Source organism: Ceratotherium simum, chromosome 38 (assembly GCF_057802395.1).
Source record: "Ceratotherium simum simum isolate JZ-2026a chromosome 38, ASM5780239v1, whole genome shotgun sequence".
NCBI classification, from domain to species: domain Eukaryota; kingdom Metazoa; phylum Chordata; class Mammalia; order Perissodactyla; family Rhinocerotidae; genus Ceratotherium; species Ceratotherium simum.
Window position 1 is genome coordinate 885,070 of NC_141937.1, and position 20,210 is coordinate 905,279.

Below are 20,210 nucleotides of genomic sequence, written 5' to 3' on the forward strand. Positions count from 1 at the left end.
ACAATATCACAGATATATTTTTGTAAAAGAAGATAATTTTATTTTGACAAAGTTGACTGCTATCACCCAGTGACATGCCAGATGTATTTGTGGCTGTGTATTCATGGTGTTTGGTTTAGAGAGAATGGGCTGGACTCCTGGAGATGAGAGCATGGTCTCCTCTTAGGTAGAGTGCTTTGTAGAAGACCTGTAAGTCTGTCTGCACCTAAAGTCAGTACTCTTGACTGACATGCCGATACGAGGAAGTACTCTGAGATTGTGGGATGAAGGAAGGAGGGGATCTGAGAATGGGCCTTAGGACCAGAGAAGAAGGTCAAGGGGGATCTCTGAAGGCCACTTGGACTTGTCTCTTGTTCCTGTCTGCTCCCAACTCATTTTTCTCATCTGGCTTTTCCTGCGTTTTCATCTGTACCGTTTGATGAGCGAGTCACGTGTCTATACATTTTGCTTTTGCAGCTTTGGATCTTCAGTTTGGGTGAAAGACATCATTATCGTTGTGTGACACATGTTGACCTGAAGAAAAAGACAGAGAGTGTCTCCTCCAGGAAGGTCAAGTCCCAGCCCCATAACCTGCCAGGTACTGTCAGTCACTCAACTCCTCCGAGGGGCTCATGCTCCACCCACAGCACTCCCTGAGCAGCCTGTCTAGGGTCCTATTAGGGGTGGTGGAGGGAGAATGGGGAGGAGATGGTTTCTTATTAGGAGAAGACCAGGGTCATGACCTTAGACATCCACCTGGTACCAGGCAGGTCTTGTGAGAAGGGATGGGGTGGGAGTGGGTGAAGGCTCCTCTTGTGTGCTTGGGGAAGTTTGGTGAACGGGGAGCCTGGTGAACACCAGCTTCTGCTGGTGGTTGTCATGGAGTGGGGAGACCAGGGGGGACAGATCTTCCAGCCTTCCATGGATTTTCCATCCTGAGTACACAGGTGTACTGCACATCATAGATTCCACTTCCATCAGTCTGGCCCTGCCCAGTATCCTCCAGGTCCTCAGCTGGTTTTCCCTGCACACCACAGATTCCACCTCATCCAGCGCAGCCCAGCCCGCCATCCTCTAGGTCCTCACCTGGTCTTCCCTACTCATCACAGATTCCATCTCATCCAACCCAACTCGCTATCCTCCAGGTCCTCACCTGGTCTTCCCTACTCATCACAGATTCCATGTCATCCAGCCCAGCATCCTCCAGGTCCTCACCTGGTCTTCCCTGCACATCACAGACTCCACCTCGGCCAGCCCTGCCCACCATCCTCTTGCTCGGCACCCGTCTTCTCACTCTGCCCAGAGTGGCTTCCACCTGTCCCCATCTCACTCCATCACCACCTGCTCTAGTAGCTCCCATACTGTCACAGAGGGAGCTGGCATCTTTCTAGAAGCACTGTTGATTTTACAGTTTAGTCCGGCTAACGGCTCTGTTTTATAGGTGTGTGCAGTCCAATAATTTTCATGTTACAGCAAGCATATTTCTGCTCTGCTGCCCTTCAAGTTTATCATCATTCTTATTCTTTCTTTTAATTTAGTTTGTGTGGTTTTTTTGTGTGTGTGGATAGCTTTAAATTCTTTCTGTTTAAAGTAGGTCAGAAATTACCTTTATCTAATATATCTATTTTTTCCTAATGCTTTAAACTTTAGCCTTCATGATTTCCTGTAAATACCCGTTTGTGACAAAGTCGACCCTAAATCCACTTCAGGAACACGCGTGGAACTCTGAGTTGACCAGCTCCTCCTTGCTTGTGTTTCCTGGTTCTATACTTGAAACTCCATCTTTCTGCCCTCCAGGCCGCACGTTGGAGGGTCTCGTTATTCCTAACCTTGTTCTTTACAATGTGTGTGTCTGAGTGTTTCTTACTCATGAGTTATTCTAGCTGCAGATATTTCCTACAACGTCTCACCCTGTTAACTGTTTGCCTTTACCTTGGTCGGTCATTTTAATTTCACTTCTCAGATCATCAATAATTCTGTTCCTAGAAGAGAGTCAGCTTCCCTCCACGAATGGACCGGAGAAAGGAGGAGAGACTGAAGTAGCGCTTCCTATCCTGAGTCTGGCGCACTGTGACCTGTCGCTTGTTCTAAGTTCTGAACGTGGATTGTAAGTACAAAGAACGTGGCCAATGCTGCATGAAGAAAACCTCTTCAAGTAGGTTCATTTTTTAAGAATGAGTAAAATAAAACCAAATTATTTTTATCTGTTTGAGTAATAATAACTGTGTTATTAGGATTGCGTATTTTAAGTCTTAAAGGTAAACTTGATTAATTACTTTTAAGTCTATTTTTTAAAAGAAATGAGATTATTTTAAATTTTGCTCATCAAGATCTAGGCAGATCTTGACTCTGTAATAGGGTCAAGGGGAGACAGTCATAACTCATTCTAAATTTTTCCCCCATCTGCGCCATATAGCATACATTTAAAATTGACCCCAAGTGAATTTTATTTGTTTCTATGTTTGATAGAAATATTATACATATTTGGTAATGTAAGGAAGCTGCTGTTTGTGATTAAAAGAATATATTACAATTGTCTTCACCTCTGGCCCACGCACAGCGTGGAAAGCTCCAGAGATGACTAGAGACCAGCCTCCAATCTTCCTGGACGAGGAGCAGTTGTTGGGGATGGAGACCTGAGGAGCCTGCTGGCCCAGCTACAGCCCTGCCTTGATGGCCCAGCAGTGGCGGCCACTGCCTGGTCTACACCACGGGGCTGAGGCAGGGACGGGAGCAGACGCTTGGCCTGTGCTTGAGCGGATTAGAGGATCTGAGGCCATGGATCCCTGACGTCTCCTCTTAGAGCAGAGGCAGGGCACAGAGGATGCGATTTCTGTTCACGATGACCCATCTGGTCGACCTTTGGAGTGGTGTTGGAGGACGAGGACACAGAGAATGAGCCCCAGGGGATTGGGGGCTGTTGGAGCCGGGTGACCGAGGCTGGTGTTTGGACTAGTGTTCTGGAACTGGTAGTGGGAGAGAGGTGGATCTGGAGAGCCATGCTGAGTCTGTCTGGCAAGCCTCAGTCCAGAATGAGGCTTATTAGTCAGTTTATTAACCTTTATCTAGTTTGTAAACTGAAAAAAAAGAAGCAACAGTGGAGCTCGTTTGCCTTCCTGTGAACTCTGCTACTCTGGGTGTAGTCTCTCTTGGGCTTGTTTCCTCATTTCCTAATGCTGCCTGGCAGGACCACTAGGTGCACCAGTTGGTGGCACTAAGCCTCACTCGCAGGGCGCCCGCAGGGGCGCCCACCTGTGCGGTGTCTTGCAGAGGTCGCAGGCACCAGTCTCTTTTGTGACGTCAGAAGAAATAAAAAACCTTGCAGATCACAGTTGATTTGGGACCAGTTTGTGGCCATTTGTGTTACTTGTCTTCACTAGACAGTGGATGCCTAGAAAACCCCAAACAATTTTGATAGCAGCCGGGTCAAATGTAACTGTAGATCATAGATGGTTAGAACCAGCCTCCCGCAACAGCAGGTGAGAAACCTGTGAGTTGTCATCGTTATTCGTCGCTTCGTTCCACTTGCTGGAGATTTAGTGTGATGTTCAGTGACACCCTCTGGAACTGAAGTTTAAGGAGTAAGATCAGTACAGTTATTCTCTTTTTCTTTTAAAATTAGTGTTTCTTCTGAGAACGCCAGCTGCTTGTGGATCGGAAGCTCAGCTGGTTTATTCATATTTAACTTGGCAAACTTTGAACTGGAAGCAGTTTTATATTACAAAGGTGAGATCAGAATTCAAATAGAAATTTCATATGACATTGACATTTTCTTTGTCTACTATCTGGGGAGTAACAGTTTCAGTGTAGAAGGCCTGTCCCCTGAGTTTGAGGACGAGATGGGTCAATCACTAGCCCTAGCCGGCTCTCCTCAGGGTCACGGTCACCTCTGTGCTGCTGAATCCCACGGATGGTGTCTCGTTCTGCTCTGACCTCTGGTGGTGCCCCCCGGAAGCTACTCCTCGTCCTTCGTCCCCTTCCCTATCTGGCTCTGTGGGACGCCCTTCCCCTCCTTGCTCGGGGGTCTGTGCCAGGTTGTATCAAGGACTCTTATATTAGCTCTCTCAGTATTTCACGCTGAAGACGTGGCACCCGTGCCTGGACAACCTCACAGCATGTCAGACTCAACCTGTCTAATTTGAGATGATGTGCTCTCCTTTCCAACCTGGTTCCTGTCCTAAGATTCTGTCCACTGAGTTGCTCCCGCCAGAAATGTAGGCATGACTACCGGCACCTCCCTCTTCCCTCCCCTCAGTCCCACCTCCAGTCATTTCAGTGCCCCTCTTCTGGGAAGGGGCCCTTCTCTTCCCTCCCATCCCCTCCCCTCCCCCTCCCTCGTGGGCAGCAGCCAAGGTCACTTTTAAAGGCAATCTCCCGCCTTTCTCCTTTAAGCTCTCTAGGCCCCGGAAGCTTTGGGGATGGAGTGGATTCTTAGTTTCGCCCAGGCCCAGGTCTCACCTCTTCCTGGGAGGTTGCTTCTCCCTTCTCATCGTGTTCCAGCTTGGTTAAGGGACTTTCCTTGAGCTCTGTAAACGTTGGTGCCTGAGCGCTGCTCCTCATTCCTGGGCTGGCCAGTCCTGCTGTCCTTTAAGACTCAGTGAAATGTGGCTCAGATCAGGGTCTATGTTCTCATGGGAACTCTGTCTTTCCTCCCCAGCACTTTCACAGCCATGTTACGGAGTTATGTTTGTGGTCTGTGCTGAGGTCCACTTCCCACGGGGCTCCAGCTGCACCCACGGAGGGACCCTGACTTGCTCTCTTTGCGTCCCAGCCCCCACCACGGCCTGTGTGCAGCAGGCACTTAGGATACGGTGAATAGATGTGTCAATGAGTATTTGGTTCTCTTTACCTACCCCTTAATCATTGCTTCTTCATTTCTCTTTGCTGAAAATGAAGATTTTAGGAACCTCAGCATTCAAGTTGCCGGATCATGTGCAATGGTGAGCAAAACTGGTCATCATGAGGTGAGTCACGAAACATTGCTGTACTTGGATTCTGTAGGATGCATCTGTCTGTCCTATGATCTACACTTACCTTCTTCCCTGTATTATAATGACTGGCTTACTAACTGAGATTTATCCGTGAAAGTTTGAATGACTCACACAGTAGTGTGCAATTTCTATTACCAAACTATACAATAGTGTAAATATATACTCTATGTATACATACTATATAATAGGACTGTGTATAGATATACACTATATAATAGTACTATGTTTACACACACTATATAATAGTACAATATATATACATATTCTATGATAGTACTATATATAATATAAACACTCTATAATAGTACTATATACACACACTCTATAATAATACTATATATATACATACTCTGTAATAGTACTCTTTATATACACACACTCTATAATAGTATTATATATATATATAAATACTATATAATAGTACTATATATGTAATATACACACTGTATAATTGTACTATATATAATATAAATGTGTATGTATACACATTCTATAATAGTACTACATACACTATATATATACATATACTATATATATAATATACACACTATATAATAGTACTATATATCATATAAACACTATATAATAGTACTATATATACGTACAGTGTATAATAGTACTATATATACACATTAGATAATTGTACTATATATACATATACTATATAATGGTACTATATATACACACACTATATAATGATACTATATATACCTATACTGTGTAATAGGACTATATATGCACATAGTATATAATAGTACTATATATACATACACTATATAATAGGGCTATATATACACACACTATATAATAGGACTATATTTATACATACACTATATAATAGGACTATACACACACACACTATGTAATAGTACTATATATATAAATACACTATATAATAGTACTTTAGATATACGTACTGTATAATAGGACTATATAAATACTATATATAACAGTGTAATATTACCTATATATATACACTGTATAATGGTGTAACTATAAGTGAAGCAGATTTAATTTTTGAAGAACTGTATTGATGACGAGAGTTATGGATACACGTTCACACCTGTATCACAGAAATAGAGTTAATTCACACCCCGTCCCTCCCGTGCAGGCGTTCTGCTTACTCACGTCCATGTTCGGAAGTGAGGTTGCCATGTTGGAGATCCACGTCGCCGCTCTGATGAGGTCTTGCCGGCGCCCCGACTTGGGAGAGGATCTCTCAGTGCTGCCTCGGTACAGTCTGTTCAAGGAGGACATACAGGAGCTGGTCTATCAGTCGGCAGAATTTAGATTCCTTTTTATCTTAAGAAATTAAAGTTTAGTAAACTCTGAAAGAAATTCTTGCTCGTGCCAATGCCTCCATCTTGTTTAAAACTAAATGGCTCATCATTTATTTTAATGTGAAACACTATTTTATTTCAGGATAGAATTTAGATTATAAAACAGCACTTTTATTAAAAATATTAATGTATTTCTGGGAAGAATAAGCTTGGTAGTTTCCTTACATTCAAATATCGCATATCCATATCTGTGTGAATTAATCATTAGAACTGTTCTAAAACATGCATTTTGTTGCAACAGCTCCATTGTAGTATTTTGCCCTCATAGTATGATTTTGTGTTTTTATTTTAGCTCTGGTGTCTTACCAACCTCTCCACTGTATTTTGGAATTGTTGAGGAAAAAAGTGGCAAGCCGGGTAGTCAAAAACAATGTGGTTAGTATAACATTCTCTGAATATAAAATACAAAAGTTGTTCCTTCTCAGTTGTTATGATGTTAGCATCGTTCTGTTGCTTTGTGAATTTGTGTTTGTCAAAGACAGCGTTCAGGGCATCCTTCTTTCCGTTACACCTTTGTTTCTCTGCTTCTCTGCATTCTACATGCTGTTTTTGGTAGGCAATGTGCTAGATGTTTCTTCTCCTGAACTGGGTATAATTCATAGGAGTTCAAATATATTTAATTTTTAGTGTCCCATGAACAGAATGTCACATAGACTGAGTTCTGCGTGTGGCCCATTTCATGACAATGTGGGCAGTCTCTTCCTGATGACGCCCCTCTGGCCAGCACTGCAGGGAAGAGCTGAAGTTTTAGTCCATAAGGATTTGAAATACGCAGTATTAAACATATTGCAATTCTGTGTTATTTAAGGAAGGAGAAAAACATGTTTTGTTGTCTTCTTATGCCTTTAATGGCCTCGACTTAACCTTCTTTGCTGGTATTGGTTGGCTTGGCATGAGCTATGAAATCTCTTAAATTTTTAGGTCATAAACTCATTCCATCTGTTTGAACTTTTCTGTTTTTAAGGCACCGTGTTCTTGTTGTGTCCAGAATGAAATGGCAATGTTAAATATTTGCTTCACCTTTAAACTCATTTTTATACAGCTGTACGGAGTGTCGTAAAGGACCAGCCCCTGATTTTCCACAGTAGAGTCAGGTCATCTGGGTACGCAGCCGCCCCGCAGTGAGTAAACCAGCGCACAAGCCACTTGCACTGGAACAGGAGCAGCAGTGTGGCGCGCCATGGAGGCAGGGCTCAAATACAGACAGAAGTGTGTCCTTGAGGGTCATCTCGGGGGTGAGGAGACAATGAACGAACAGCGGTTAAAATGTGGACCTCAGAATGTTGCAGTCACAAAAGTGGCAGCAGCAAGCATTTATTGAGTGCTTACTGTGTACCAAGCCTCAGATCACCCTCAGATCAGATTATCCTTGGTTGATAATCGTGATAATGAGTGATAACCTAGTGAGGGGAGAGGAGAGGGTGGACTGGGACCAAGAGAGAGGGAGGCAGCGATGGAGGCCTGTCTACACTGGCCTCGCTCTAACTCGGGGCATTAAAATCCAGTCTGTTCAGCACTCACATCAGCAGCCCTGACTGTTTGAGGTGGGCGGGGAGGGGTCAAAGACGAGGAAATGTGAAACGGCGATGTTTGAGGACTTTCAGGTCCTGGTGTCTCAGGAGCCCCATGTCTCTGAGGCAAGCTTGGCTTTTCTGTCTAAAATGCAGACGTGCCACCCTCCTCCCACCCCAAATCTTGACCCTTTATCTGTTCTTAACGCAGTGACAAAAATGGCCATTACCTGGAAGCCCCATGGGGCCCCCATGCCGAGCACAAGTAGGGTCTTTGGTAGGCTCTCCAGGGTTCTCCTTGGTTAGCATCCACCCACCCGTCCCCATTGACCTCACCTCTACCGTGCTTCCCGCCTGGACCCCCTGTAGCCACATCTGGTCACCCTGTCCCATCTCATCCATCTGTCCCTCCTGCCCTGGCCCTTCCCACCCCGGTGTGCCTCCGTGTGGTTCCCCCAGGTCTTGCAGGGCAGCCAGGCTCTGCTTTCAGTGTGCAGGCTGCTGTCCTGGCCGCTCTGTGTAAAGTTACAGCCTCCGCCACCTCTGCCAGCCCATTCCTGCTTTACTCCTTCTCTTTGGCTCAACCACTGGCTGACATGACTGTGTGTTTTACTTATTATCTGTTCCATAAACCCCCGGGCCTGGGACAGCACCTGGCACCTCGGACCCTCACACAAAGCACTTGAGGGCAGGTGGATGGATGGATGGATGGATTCTGAATTTGTGCCCCAGCAAAATTGCACAGCAGTCCATGCCCTGACCCTGTGGGATGGCTCAGCAGTAGTGTCATCTGTACATTCAGTGTGGACTGCTAGGGTCCACAGTATTGAGACATGTTTTGAGTGTGGGGCCCTGTGTGGGAGCCCAAGGGCAGGGTGGGGGCCAGAACATGGACGGCCCTGGGTTTGAACTTTACAGGAAAAGTACACGGTGCTGTTACAGGATTTTCAAGGGGATCACCTGGTCGGGACACGCAGCACGGCGACACCTCTGAGGCAGTGTGAGATGGGTGGAGAGGATGGGAGGCTGGCCTTGACTGTGCCCGCCTCTCTTCCTGGTATGCTTCCCAAACTCTAGCCCATGGGTGGCATGCTTGCTCCTCCTCATGCTCCCAGCTAGTCCCTGCTCAGTGGCCCTCTGCCCTTTGTTCTCTGTGGGGGACACTCTCCTCTGATTCTCACAGGGCTTGTGTCCTTGCCTTATCCAGGCCCCAGCCGGTGTCAGCACCCCGAGGGAACTTGCGGATCCTCAGCAAACATAGAGCCCCCAGGTGTGGCCCCCTCCTGCCCCGTCTTGTCCTGACAGCCCTGGGCTGAGCGTGGTGCTCGCCCTGTGTGGCCTGGATGCAGGTGCAGGGTGGGGATGTGGCTGTCCCCATGTCTGTCCCTGGACCTCAGCACCACACATCCAGGGCACACACAGCACGGGCTCTTCCCAGCGCTGTCAGAAGGGCCCCAGCTGCAGCAGAGGGGCAGCTCTCCAGGGCTCTGTGCATCTGAAAAATGGGCCAGTACAAGGTGATTGTTTAATTAACATCATTATTTAAAGTTCACATTTTATTAAAGGGAGAATTCAGTGTGACTTCCCGGTACTTTGCACTTCTGTTTCTGAGTTGACTTGTAGAATAATGTCCATAAATGGAATTTGACTTCTATTGTGATTATATAAATCTATTCTCTGGAAAGGAAACAATGTCATAAGAATCATAGTTTGTATTCAATTTAAGGGACATTCTGCCTTTTTGAGAAGTTTTTTTTTTCTCTTTTTTGCTGAGGAAGATTAGCCCTGAGCTAACATCTGTGCCAATCTTCCTCTACTTTATATATGGGATGCCGCCACAGCATGGCTGACGAGTGGTGTAGGTCCAGGCCTGGGATCCGAACCCGTGAACCTAGGCTGCTGAAGCGGAATGTGCCGAACTTAACCATTAGGCCAGGGGGCTGGCCCCCTTTGTGAGGAGTTTTTTGATTTATAACTCTTTCACACAAATCTCACGAAATGCGATCAATAGATAATTTACAATGTGATCTTTGCAAAAATAATCTTAGTTTTTTTCTAGTAATCCATAATTTGTAAGTAAATAGTACAGTATTCTCCAGAATTTTTATACCTAAATATGCTTTATTTTCCAGTAGTGAATAGCCAATATAGATATATAATTGGAAAAATAGCTGTTAAAATTAAAATAATTAAATGTTCAGTTTATTAGTAACTTGGGACACTGAAAATGTTTATGTATTTATATATATTTTTTCACCACAAAATATAGGTCTGTTAGAACCTTAGAACTTTCAATCTTTGAGAATGACGTAAGAGTTTTCTTTCCACAGTGTAACCATGTTTTTACCAAAAACTAATATCAAGAATGATGGTAAAAGATCTTCAAGCTGCAAGAACAATTACAAATGGTATGTAACTAGTTTATGCATTCAAAGTAAATTTGAAATAATTTGGAGAGACCCTTCAAATATTTAACTGAATTTTTTTCAGACAGGTATAAGACCTTCTTTTTTTTTTATTTTTTTGAGGAAGATCAGCCCTAAGCTAACATCCGTGCTAATCCTCCTCTTTTTGCTGAGGAAGACTGGCTCTGAGCTAACATCTATTGCCAATCCTCCTCCTTTTTTTCCCCAAAGCCCCAGTAGATAGTTGTATGTCATAGTTGCACATCCTTCTTAGTTGCTGTATGTGGGACGAGGCCTCAGCATGGCCGGAGAAGCGGTGCGTCGGTGCGCGCCTGGGATCTGAACCCGGGCCGCCCGTAGCGGAGCGCGCGCACTTAACCGCTAGGCCACGGGGCCAGCCCAAGGCCTTATTATACACAAATATGTATATGTTATTTATATATATCCTTTTAGTCAAATTTAATTCTTTCACATTAATCATTTTTCAGACATGCTGTTATTTTTACCACCTTAACAATTTTGGTATAATTGTTAAAATTTAGTTTTAGAAAGTATTGTAGCTAATGATTATTCTTGATAAGCTTCTTAGGTAATAATTGGATGGAAAAATTTGAGCAGTTCTAGTGCTGAGTGTTAATTTTGAATGGTGTGATTTGGAAAGGCTCCCCTTCATCCAGCATCCCCATGGCCCTGGGCTGGCCTTCTGGCTCTGGCTCCATACCCTCGTGTGATGTGCACAAGTCCCACAGATTCCCTGGGCCCGTTAATCTAGACAAGAAGGCTTTTGGGGGGCCCCCCAGGGCCCTCCCAGTTCCACACTTGAAGGTTATGTCATCTAAACAGAGATATGGGCTACAGTGTTTAACATGTTACTCACTTAATGCAATCGCATCTGCACCGGGACAGTCATGAGCTCTGCAGAAACGTGCACCAAACGCTGATTTTACCTGTAGTTAGTGATGTTTTCTTGAACCCTGTGGCTCTTCCTGCCACTCTCTGCTGCTCTCCATTTGAGTTGGTCATTGATGTTAAGTATGTGCCTACAACAAATGCCCTCAAACCCTATAAAAACATTCAGTGGTCCAGGGTGAAATGCGGCATCCAGAGTTATACTGAACTCTGATTTTTTTGGTGATATTTTTCTATGAGGAGCCTGGCTCTCCAGCCTGAGCAAGTCTCGTTGATATGTTTCTGGCCCTCGGGGTCGTTGTGCTGAAAGGCTGCAGGTGGCCGAGCTGGTGATGACCCAACACGATGTCCTGGGTACAGGCAAATGTTTCCTAGAGAAAGGCAATCTGAACACCTTCTAGATTTGACTTCGAGAGGATGGCCTTGTCTCTCTGCCAGGCAGGCTTGCAAAACCAGTCTTACAGCTTTTACAGAATACACATGGTAGGAATAAATGCATATTCTTTGTCATTCAGTAACTTCCAGTTTTTAGGACAACATACTTTGAGATCACAGCAATTTTCCCTTTCCTGCCCTGTGCTGGGCGCCTGGCGTGTTTCTACGTTTCTCAGACCCCGTAACGACACTGTGACAGGTGGTTTCCTGTTCAATTTACGGTGTGGATCCTGGGACTGAGGAGGCCACAGGGGTACAGTGAGGAGTCAGCCTCACACCGCCAGGCTGGTCCCCGGCCCATGGCCTTGCACCACCTGGTGGCTGTAAAACCAATTGCTGAAACTGAACAACGGAGAGATTTTGCCTCAAGGTCTGGCTGCCCCTAAGATGGGCCATGTGCCCTGCTCACACGTTCCTCCTGCCCTGCCCTGGATCTTGAGCTTCAGTCCTTTTTCCCAGCCTTCCTTGGCTTCATGTAGAAACTGGGAATGTGATTATTTTCATGGTAAATAGAAGCCATTTGTAGATTATTTGAGTAATTAGTATTATCACAGCCACCCACATAGAGTATGAAACTGGGACGTAAAATGTGTTTTCTCTAAGAACCCTCCCCCAATCATCATAGTCTTCTTGTCAATTTCTATTAAACCCGATAAATCCTTATATTTTATACTTAAAACACATGCATTTTTTGGCACTATGGAATATAAGTCTATATTAAAGAGTTATTTCATGGTTTTGAATCTAAGAGTTTATATATATATATATTCAAATTTGATGGAATAAAATTATACATGCAAATAGGGGAAAATCCACTTCTAGTTTGATTTTGATTTTTAATCTCACTTTGAACTGTCTCTTGATCTTTATTATCTCTGATCTTCCTTAAAGTAAGGAATACCCTTTCGAGAGCTCTCTGCCCAGCAGACTCAGCAAGCAGCTCGCTGTAGCCGGTGACACTGCGGCCGTGAGCTGTCTTCAGTTCTCAGGTAGGCTGAGTCAGGTGGGAGCCTGCTTTGCGGCCTGTGTTAAGAGTCTCTTCTGCCCACTGTTCCGTGGTAAACGGATTTTTAAAATCTTGGTTACTTGAAGTTACGTGGCCTTGTCTAGTCTAAGTTAAAATCAAAGCTCACTTCCCCCTGAGTGGAGGCAGAATTAGTGCAGAGCATTGGCGTTTGGGTGGTGGCTCCTGTGGCACACCAGCACCTGGAGTGGGGATTACAAGCTCCTCCAGGTCTGCGCTCTGTGTGTCTGACCGTCTCCTCCAGAAGCTGTCAAGGGGGCCTGGCAGGAGGGCTGCCCATGAGGGTTATTTGTAGGTGAAGAGAAGCTACAAAATAGTCACCGACTTTCCCCTGGAGACCGGTCATCTGGTTTGTCGATGGGGTGAAGGAAAGTGCACCCATGTCGCGTGTCAGCACCGTCCCTCCCTCAGATGGAGGCTTTCCTGCAGGCGAGCTCTCCCAACCTCCTGGAGCCACTCTGCTCTCAAGTGTGTCAGATGCCTTTACCAGACTTCTTTTCTGGGACATCAGCATTTCTCTAAATAAAGTTTGAAAGAAGTTAGAAGGCAGCCCTCCTATAGGTAGCTTCACCATTTGAGCTCTTTTATCAGAAGTAAACACTGTTTCTGGGTTCTGGATTTTCCTGGCCCTCAGTCCAGTCTATGATTATAGATGTAGGATCCTCAGGTCTGAATTTTATGGGGGACGTCTATAGTTTATTTCCATCCTGTTGTATGGAAACGTTTAGGTGGAACTGCTTAGTCAGATATGCCGCTTAAAGCATTGGTTGATGGGAGGCAGGCTGCCCTCGGACTCAGGGTGGGCGCCCTGGATTTCTGGTGTCGTAGGTTCTGATCCTGCGCTGACTGTGGACCAGCCCGCAACCCCTGGCTCGCCGCCTCTGCTCCCAGTCCTCGGGCTGCTCTTCTGTAAATGAGGTCTCGAGGGAGTGACATGAGGGCTGGCACAGGGCCTGGCCCCTGGGGACTCTCAGTGTCAGTGGTCAGCAGTTGAGTAAGTGCAGTTACCTGTTAGCTTCAGATTTTCTCACTACCAGAGGAAACGAGCATCAAGTTAACTGAACATCCTATACTGTACCTGCTGCAGGTGCGACCCTGGTGACCGAGGATTTTATAAGGGGTATCTCTCACTTTTTTAAGCAGATGATGGACGGCGGCTGGCCTGTGGCTTAGCCAACCACTTGTCACTGGTCTTTGATGCCGATCTTACCGGGACACCTGCTGTTTTTTCAGGTAAAATGTGTCCTAATTTTGGTTAATATAAACTTACAGGTGGGTCTCATTTTGGTCCTGGTTATTAATTGCTAAGGGCCACTTTTGTTTCCTTCAAGACAAGAATGGGAGCTAAGGCTTGCATTGAGGGGATGGAAGGATGAGATTTAATAAACTGGACTCCACTGAGCCCGGCTAAACCAGACAGAGTGAGGCCAGAGCTCAGGCATTTTCACGACTGGTGCCCGTGGTCAGCGGCCAAACGTTTGCAGGGTTCTAGGGGAGCGGGAGGTCAAATCTCATATAGACGTGTGATGAAATCTGTTGTGAACGTTAGTAGGGTTCGTACAGAGATGTGTTGATAAACATAACAAGGCAAAGCGTTTTTTCAAGTAAGTACATGTGAGATGAGGGCAGCGATGTTGTGTTACCATTTCAGCTTCATGACTCTGACACATGGATTCCTAGTCCTGAAACCTTGAGAAATCTCACTCTTTATTGGATTCCTGATGCTGCTTGATTCAAAACTCACACTTGGTAGATATTTTAACAACAGAAACACAAGAAAAAACAAAAAGTCTTTCACTAGTCCGTGTGTTTTTGTGAACTGGAGTGGTGAGGAGTTGGTGGAGGAATTAGTGGAAGGTCGTAGCCCCAGGCCAGCAGGGAGGCCACACCCAGCCGTTGACAAGAGCGTCCTCCCGCGTTTCTCCAGGTCCCAGACTCAGGCTGGTTCCAGGGTCTGTGGTGGGCTCCCTGACAAGGAAGAAGGAGGGCCCTTCTGACGGGAGACCAAGTCACTGCCTCTTGCATGGTGTCTCCTGGAGCATCTTTATTCCTCATCCTACCAGCCTCAAGCCTGTGTGATTCTAGTGTATTCTGTGGCTCTCCAGGCTCAAAACCTTTGCTTCCAGTGCCCTTGTTAAAGGACCTGGCATATGACGGGGAACTCCGCGTGGGTGTCTTTCTGTGCTCCAAAATTGGTATAAATGGTAATTATGTTGGTTTTGGACATTACGTATTTTATTATTGAAAAAGGGCCACTGCTGAATTAAGAAAATGCACTGGATATTTAAACTCATCCTTAAAAAATGTGGGTTCTGTTTTCATTTGGGGAAAGAGTGATTATTACCCACCTTACCCATTCTAGAGCATCATTTCACCTTACGTGGTGAGTTGCTAGCAGTCAGGTAATTCAACTTTGAAAATACGATTGGTTTCTCAACAGTTACCCAGAAAGCAGAAAAATGGGTTATTCCCATCATAATCTAAGACAAATAAAATAAGTATATTCTGGATAATTTGATTGTGGTCAAAATTAGATGCTGAATTAAAATTCACTCCTGGAGAACTCAGTGCTCTGAGTACAACCAGGTGGTGCATCGTGATTTGAAAACCAGTGATCTCCATTGTATTTAATTTAATAAAGGCGTTTACATTTATGCTTCAGAATTTAGAGTGGTTTCCATCAAACGTTGTTGTCTAGTACAAGGATTGTGGGGCACCCCGGTTCTGTCCCTGTGCTTCGTGTGTGCCTGGCACGGAGCAGATGCTCAAGGGCACGGGTGGACGGGTCTGAGCACGTTGAGGGAGAGCCATGCCAGAGGGCGAGGGGTTTGACAGCTAAATTCCGGGATCAGTCACTCCAGAAGATTAAACTTAATTAAGATTTCATTAAAGATTATGAAATTGTATAAAAACTAATTCTTATAAAAGGATGAAATTAAGCTCCAATGTCTTGCTTCCTGATCTGTCTGGGCTCTGCCGGGTTACTTCCTTGTCACGTGGGGGTGGCGCCCTGGCTCCCAGTCCACGTGGGGCAGTTTGCATCACAGACGCTGTCAGTCCTTTCCCTCCAGCGGGAGCCTGGCCTGGGTGGAGTCCAGTCAGGGTTCTGCGTCCTGCTCTTTCTGTTTCTGAAGTGCATCACCCGTCGTCCGCAGGGCATGTCGGTCAGTGGGCGGGAGACCTCCACGTGGTTCTGGTGGGATGGCGTGTGCGACAACGAAATTGAGAGAAGAGCAGGAAGAGGGAGCTGAGCGGCTGGAACTGGGGGCCTGGCTCCAGGGGGACCTAGTTCTCACCCCACAGTGCTGGGTCTGTGACAGGCCCCGAAGTTGTGGCCTCATGTGTCCTGGGTGGAGCCTGGAGGAGAAGGTAGGGTTCCCAGTGTCTCATTTACAGTTGGAGAGGCCTGTCCCTGATGCCCTGAGCTGAAGCACCGTGACACTTGGGGACCAGCAGAGGGACATCCTTTACAGTGTCTGTGCTGCGAGTCCTTCTGCCTTCGCTGGTGACTTGGCCGTTGTCTGGGTGCCCAGTGATGGCACTATACCCAGTGACCATGTAGTACTAGTTAGTGGTGGCAGGGACAGAAAGACGAGAGGAGGGTATCCCCACTCTCTGGTGGATTACAGCTTAGTTGGGAAGAATTAAACCCAGTTGAGTGGTGGTGGCTTCACCATGTGTGTCCCTCTGACGTGTGGCCTCATTGGCCCCTTTGCCGTCTGGGTGAGGTGGTGGTGAACTGAGTTCCCTCATGCGATATGTGAGGAGGGAGCCACTTAGCTGGTGACATGGCCAAGTCCAAAGGTCCCATAGCTAGGGGGGTCAGACCTGTCCACACCTTTCCCTGGGCCGAGGCTTGGCCGCCAGCACCCGACACTACACGAGGGGTTGTTAAGCCTCAGGAACACTGACCTTCAGCAGAACATCTCAGGCACTCATGACACTTAGAGCCAAGTCTGTCAGCTAAGCAGCTGTGATGGGTGTTCGCAGCCTGACTTGACCAGCCTTAGTGCTTCTCGTAAAACTCCCGGAATTCACACCAGAGGGCAGCAAAGCCATTTCAGATGTTTTTCTGCTCCATAAACTTGAGCTCTAAGTTTTCTTGGGTCATGTTACAGAACTGCGATATATACTATTTATAAATCTTTCCCAGTTCGTCCACTTTTTCCTTGTTGGTTTTCTGACAAGTATGGTATGGTGATATTGCAATTCGTGGTCTAATCTTTAAATTACCGTGTGTACTCACATGCTGAGGCCAACGTGGAGGACGATCTACAGGCGATGAGATCTTGCCGTGGCGAGAATGTGCTCATGGTTGTGCTTACTTATCCTATACAATTTCAGCCACAAAGCGCTTGGACCCGGGAGGTAAAGGGTCGTCATTCTCGAGGCCATGGGTCGCTGTTGTCCAGGACGCAGTGTGTGAAGCTGCAGATGGTGTCCACCGCCCTTCCCAGCGCTTTACAGGGACTCGGGGAAGTGCAGCTTTGCCACAGCACAGAGGTTTCTCCTTCCTGTGTGTCCCCACCTCGCCTGCCCCCCACGGCACCCCACAGTACAGCTCGCTCTGCCACGGACGCTGGCACATCAGCCCTCCAACCCTGCCCTCTTCCCGTCTCTCATCCTGTCACACAGGATGGTTTTCATTTCCAAAACTCTGAGAAGCCGTCTGTGGCCACCTTGCTTTGTGTCTCCTTGGGCTCATCCACTTCTCAGAGCAGTGGGTGGTGGCGTTGTTAGGGGACGATGTTAGGATTGCCTCCCCTGGAACGATGGCTGGTCTGAGTGGTTAGCAGGGCAAGGAGGGTTCAGAAATCAGCGTGCCTGCAGGCTCAGGAGCTGGAGACACACAGATACCCAGCCAGAAAGAGCAGGGCTGGCAGGTCGGGCCGGTGTGGGAGTGAAGTGGGCGGACAGAAGCACTTACCAGCTCTCTGGCCACAGCGCTCCTGACACTTCATCAAGACCCAGCTGACTGGCTGGGCAGCTCAGAGCTGAGGCAGACGAGGGCCGGGGAGCCTAGCGGGGTGAGGTGTGGATGTGCGATCGTGTTGACCAGATGCGTGTCTGGGGTAGTTCAGCCCAGCCCCTGGCACACACGAGTGTCGCTGCGTGTTAGTCCTTCCCTCTCTTCCTGAGCATCAATTCATCTTTCTACAAAAGGAGCGGATGCAGTCAATGGTAACTGGGTCCATTATTTGTATATTTAATTATTCTGACATTCTAATTGCCTGACATGAAGACGGGGTCACATCGTAAGACATGTTTTGGCTGTCTGCCGAATCATGGCCGATGATGGCGGTGACAGAAGAAGTTGGAGAGGGTCATAGTGGCCCAAAGAACAGACTGTAGCTGTCAGTTGAGAACCTCTTTTCAGGCATTTTGCTGAGAAGTGAGAAGCAAGTGATGATCTCCTTGACCCAGTGATGGGAGACTAACCTCCTTTTCTTCCCCTCTTGACTCGTTCCTTTGTAATCCTATGTATTTCAGAAGCTCTTATGGGGCGTATTAAATAAACTCTGGTTGTTAGTGTGATAGCCGGTGTTCAGTTTCATATTAGAGGGCTGGGCCCTGCGGATACATTCAGACGCCTGAAGACCAGCGCAGTCGTACCATCAGAAATCAGCAGTTCAAAACAGCCACTTTTGTTGTAGACAAAACCATTCAAATCCATCACAACAAATAATCAGATTACATGTGACTATGCTCAGTAAATCCTTTTGACTTTTTCCTTCAATGTTGACAGAATAATAGTTCTTTAAAATGCATTACTGTGAAACCCATGGATTTCTATATATTTTATAATACTATATTTTTTAAGTTTCTACATTTTATAAGTTTCTTCTTTTAAAATATACACTCACAAATGCACTCATAATTTTGAACTTCATACTTTAAAAATGTGAATTTTGGCAACACCTCCTTCAGAAACCATATTAAGCCTTTACATGAAGTATAATTCCTGCCCTCAGGCTTCGGTTCCACCTGCATCACTGTAGCTCGGAAATGCCTCCAGCTGGGTCATTTATTCCTGGAAGAAGTGCAGTGCTGGTGTGTTGGGTGGAATCCTTGCTCCTTCCTTCCCATTTCTGTCCCCTGTAGGTCACGACAGGGCAGTGAGCACCGTGTGCTGGAGCCACAACGGCAGGTGGCTGCTGTCCACTTCCCAGGACGGGACCCTGCGGGTCTGGTCGGTGCGCAGGACGGAACTCGCGTTGTGTCTGGTAATGGGTAATTCCTGTTGGTCCCAGGCAGGGATTTCAAAATGACCAGCCTTGTGATCTCGAGACTGTCAGGTAGTCACAGCTGTCCAAACAGAACTTTCTCCAGGGTCCCATCTCCTGGGACGATTAGATATTGTCTCAAATGTGTGTATTTACACACATATGTAATGTGCACATGTGCGTAGCACACAATACACATACATACATCTATGCACATGTGCACATGCATACAGTTAAATATGTCCTACATTCGTGTGGTCTAAAAATGGCAGAACAATTAATGCTAAAATATTGGAATAATTTTAAATATGAATTGGATGTGATTTTATAGTAGAGGTAATAATAATGGCCAAGGGGATATTATGTGGAGGCAGTAACTTTGGGGGAGAAAAATGACTGGTTTCAGTGAACGTAGAGGAGATCATTTGGAAATGAATGAGAAAGGAGAGACAGGAAGGTGACAGTTGTCTTACAGGTGAGGCAGGAGAAGAGGTGATAACAGGAGACCCAGTTTTGATTAATCAGATTGTGAGCTGGTGAATTGCAGATTTTCAAAGATATTGTTAGCTTTTATTTTCTATGAGTCTTGCTGTAAAAAGGGGAGGGAGTCCTAGGAAAACTGACTGAGAGAAAGTTGGTCAGACCTAGGACTGCGCAGGCTGAGGCGTTTGGCAGCAGCTGCAGGTGGAGAAACTTGTTCTAGGCTTGTTAATACCACCAACGGCTCCTACGCCGTAGTGTTGTGGGTTGTGGGGTATAAATGTGAGAGCAGACACCTCAGAACTGCATTTTAAAACGTTTAGAATTTTGGCTTTAATAAAATCCTTGCTACTTAACATGTTTACTGCCAGGTTTCAAATTTTTTTCATTTTTTATAAGTTTTTAAATGGCCAGAATTCAAAACACTCATTATAGTAAAATTTTAATTATATAACGTCTTTTAAAAGTAGGAAGACAAAACAAAAATTGTAAATTGGCTCTAACAAAGTATGTCTATACATTTAGAATGAGTAGATGTTTGGTGTTAAGATGAAAGAACTTCATATTCAGAGCAATAGTGCTTTTTATTAACATTTATTATATTGGTAATAATTACTGATTTGCGTTACAGGGCAAAGGCATGTTTTCTAAGCCCATACAGTCTGCACAGTTTTACTACATGGATACCTTCATACTGTTGTCGTCTGGCCCTGAGTGCCAGCTCCTCAAGTATCATGTTGACACCTGCAAAGAGGACCTGAGAAGGTAGGCGGCTTCCCTTCTGCGCCTCTTCTGTCTTCAGTTGGAGAAGCTCGGTCTCAATAGTGAGTTACATGTAAATAAAGTATTTACACTTACAAATGTCATTCACAACGTGATCATAACTGAGAATTCCTGAGGTTCTAGTGGGAG

At 45.9% G+C, this 20,210-nt stretch overlaps 1 protein-coding gene across 1 annotated transcript in view; it reads left to right on the forward strand.

Moving 5' to 3' along the window:
- The window catches only part of WDR27 (WD repeat domain 27), a 94,510-nt gene that overhangs the window by 29,267 nt on the left and 45,033 nt on the right, over positions 1-20,210 (forward strand). The window contains exons 8-19 of the mRNA XM_087425007.1: positions 457-577; positions 1,966-2,086; positions 3,602-3,705; positions 4,876-4,943; positions 6,082-6,203; positions 6,603-6,685; positions 7,353-7,431; positions 10,152-10,229; positions 12,462-12,559; positions 13,738-13,827; positions 18,697-18,818; positions 19,930-20,063. Of these exons, the coding sequence (XP_087281133.1) occupies positions 457-577; positions 1,966-2,086; positions 3,602-3,705; positions 4,876-4,943; positions 6,082-6,203; positions 6,603-6,685; positions 7,353-7,431; positions 10,152-10,229; positions 12,462-12,559; positions 13,738-13,827; positions 18,697-18,818; positions 19,930-20,063 (1,220 nt within the window). The remainder of the gene's footprint in view (positions 1-456; positions 578-1,965; positions 2,087-3,601; positions 3,706-4,875; positions 4,944-6,081; positions 6,204-6,602; positions 6,686-7,352; positions 7,432-10,151; positions 10,230-12,461; positions 12,560-13,737; positions 13,828-18,696; positions 18,819-19,929; positions 20,064-20,210) is intronic.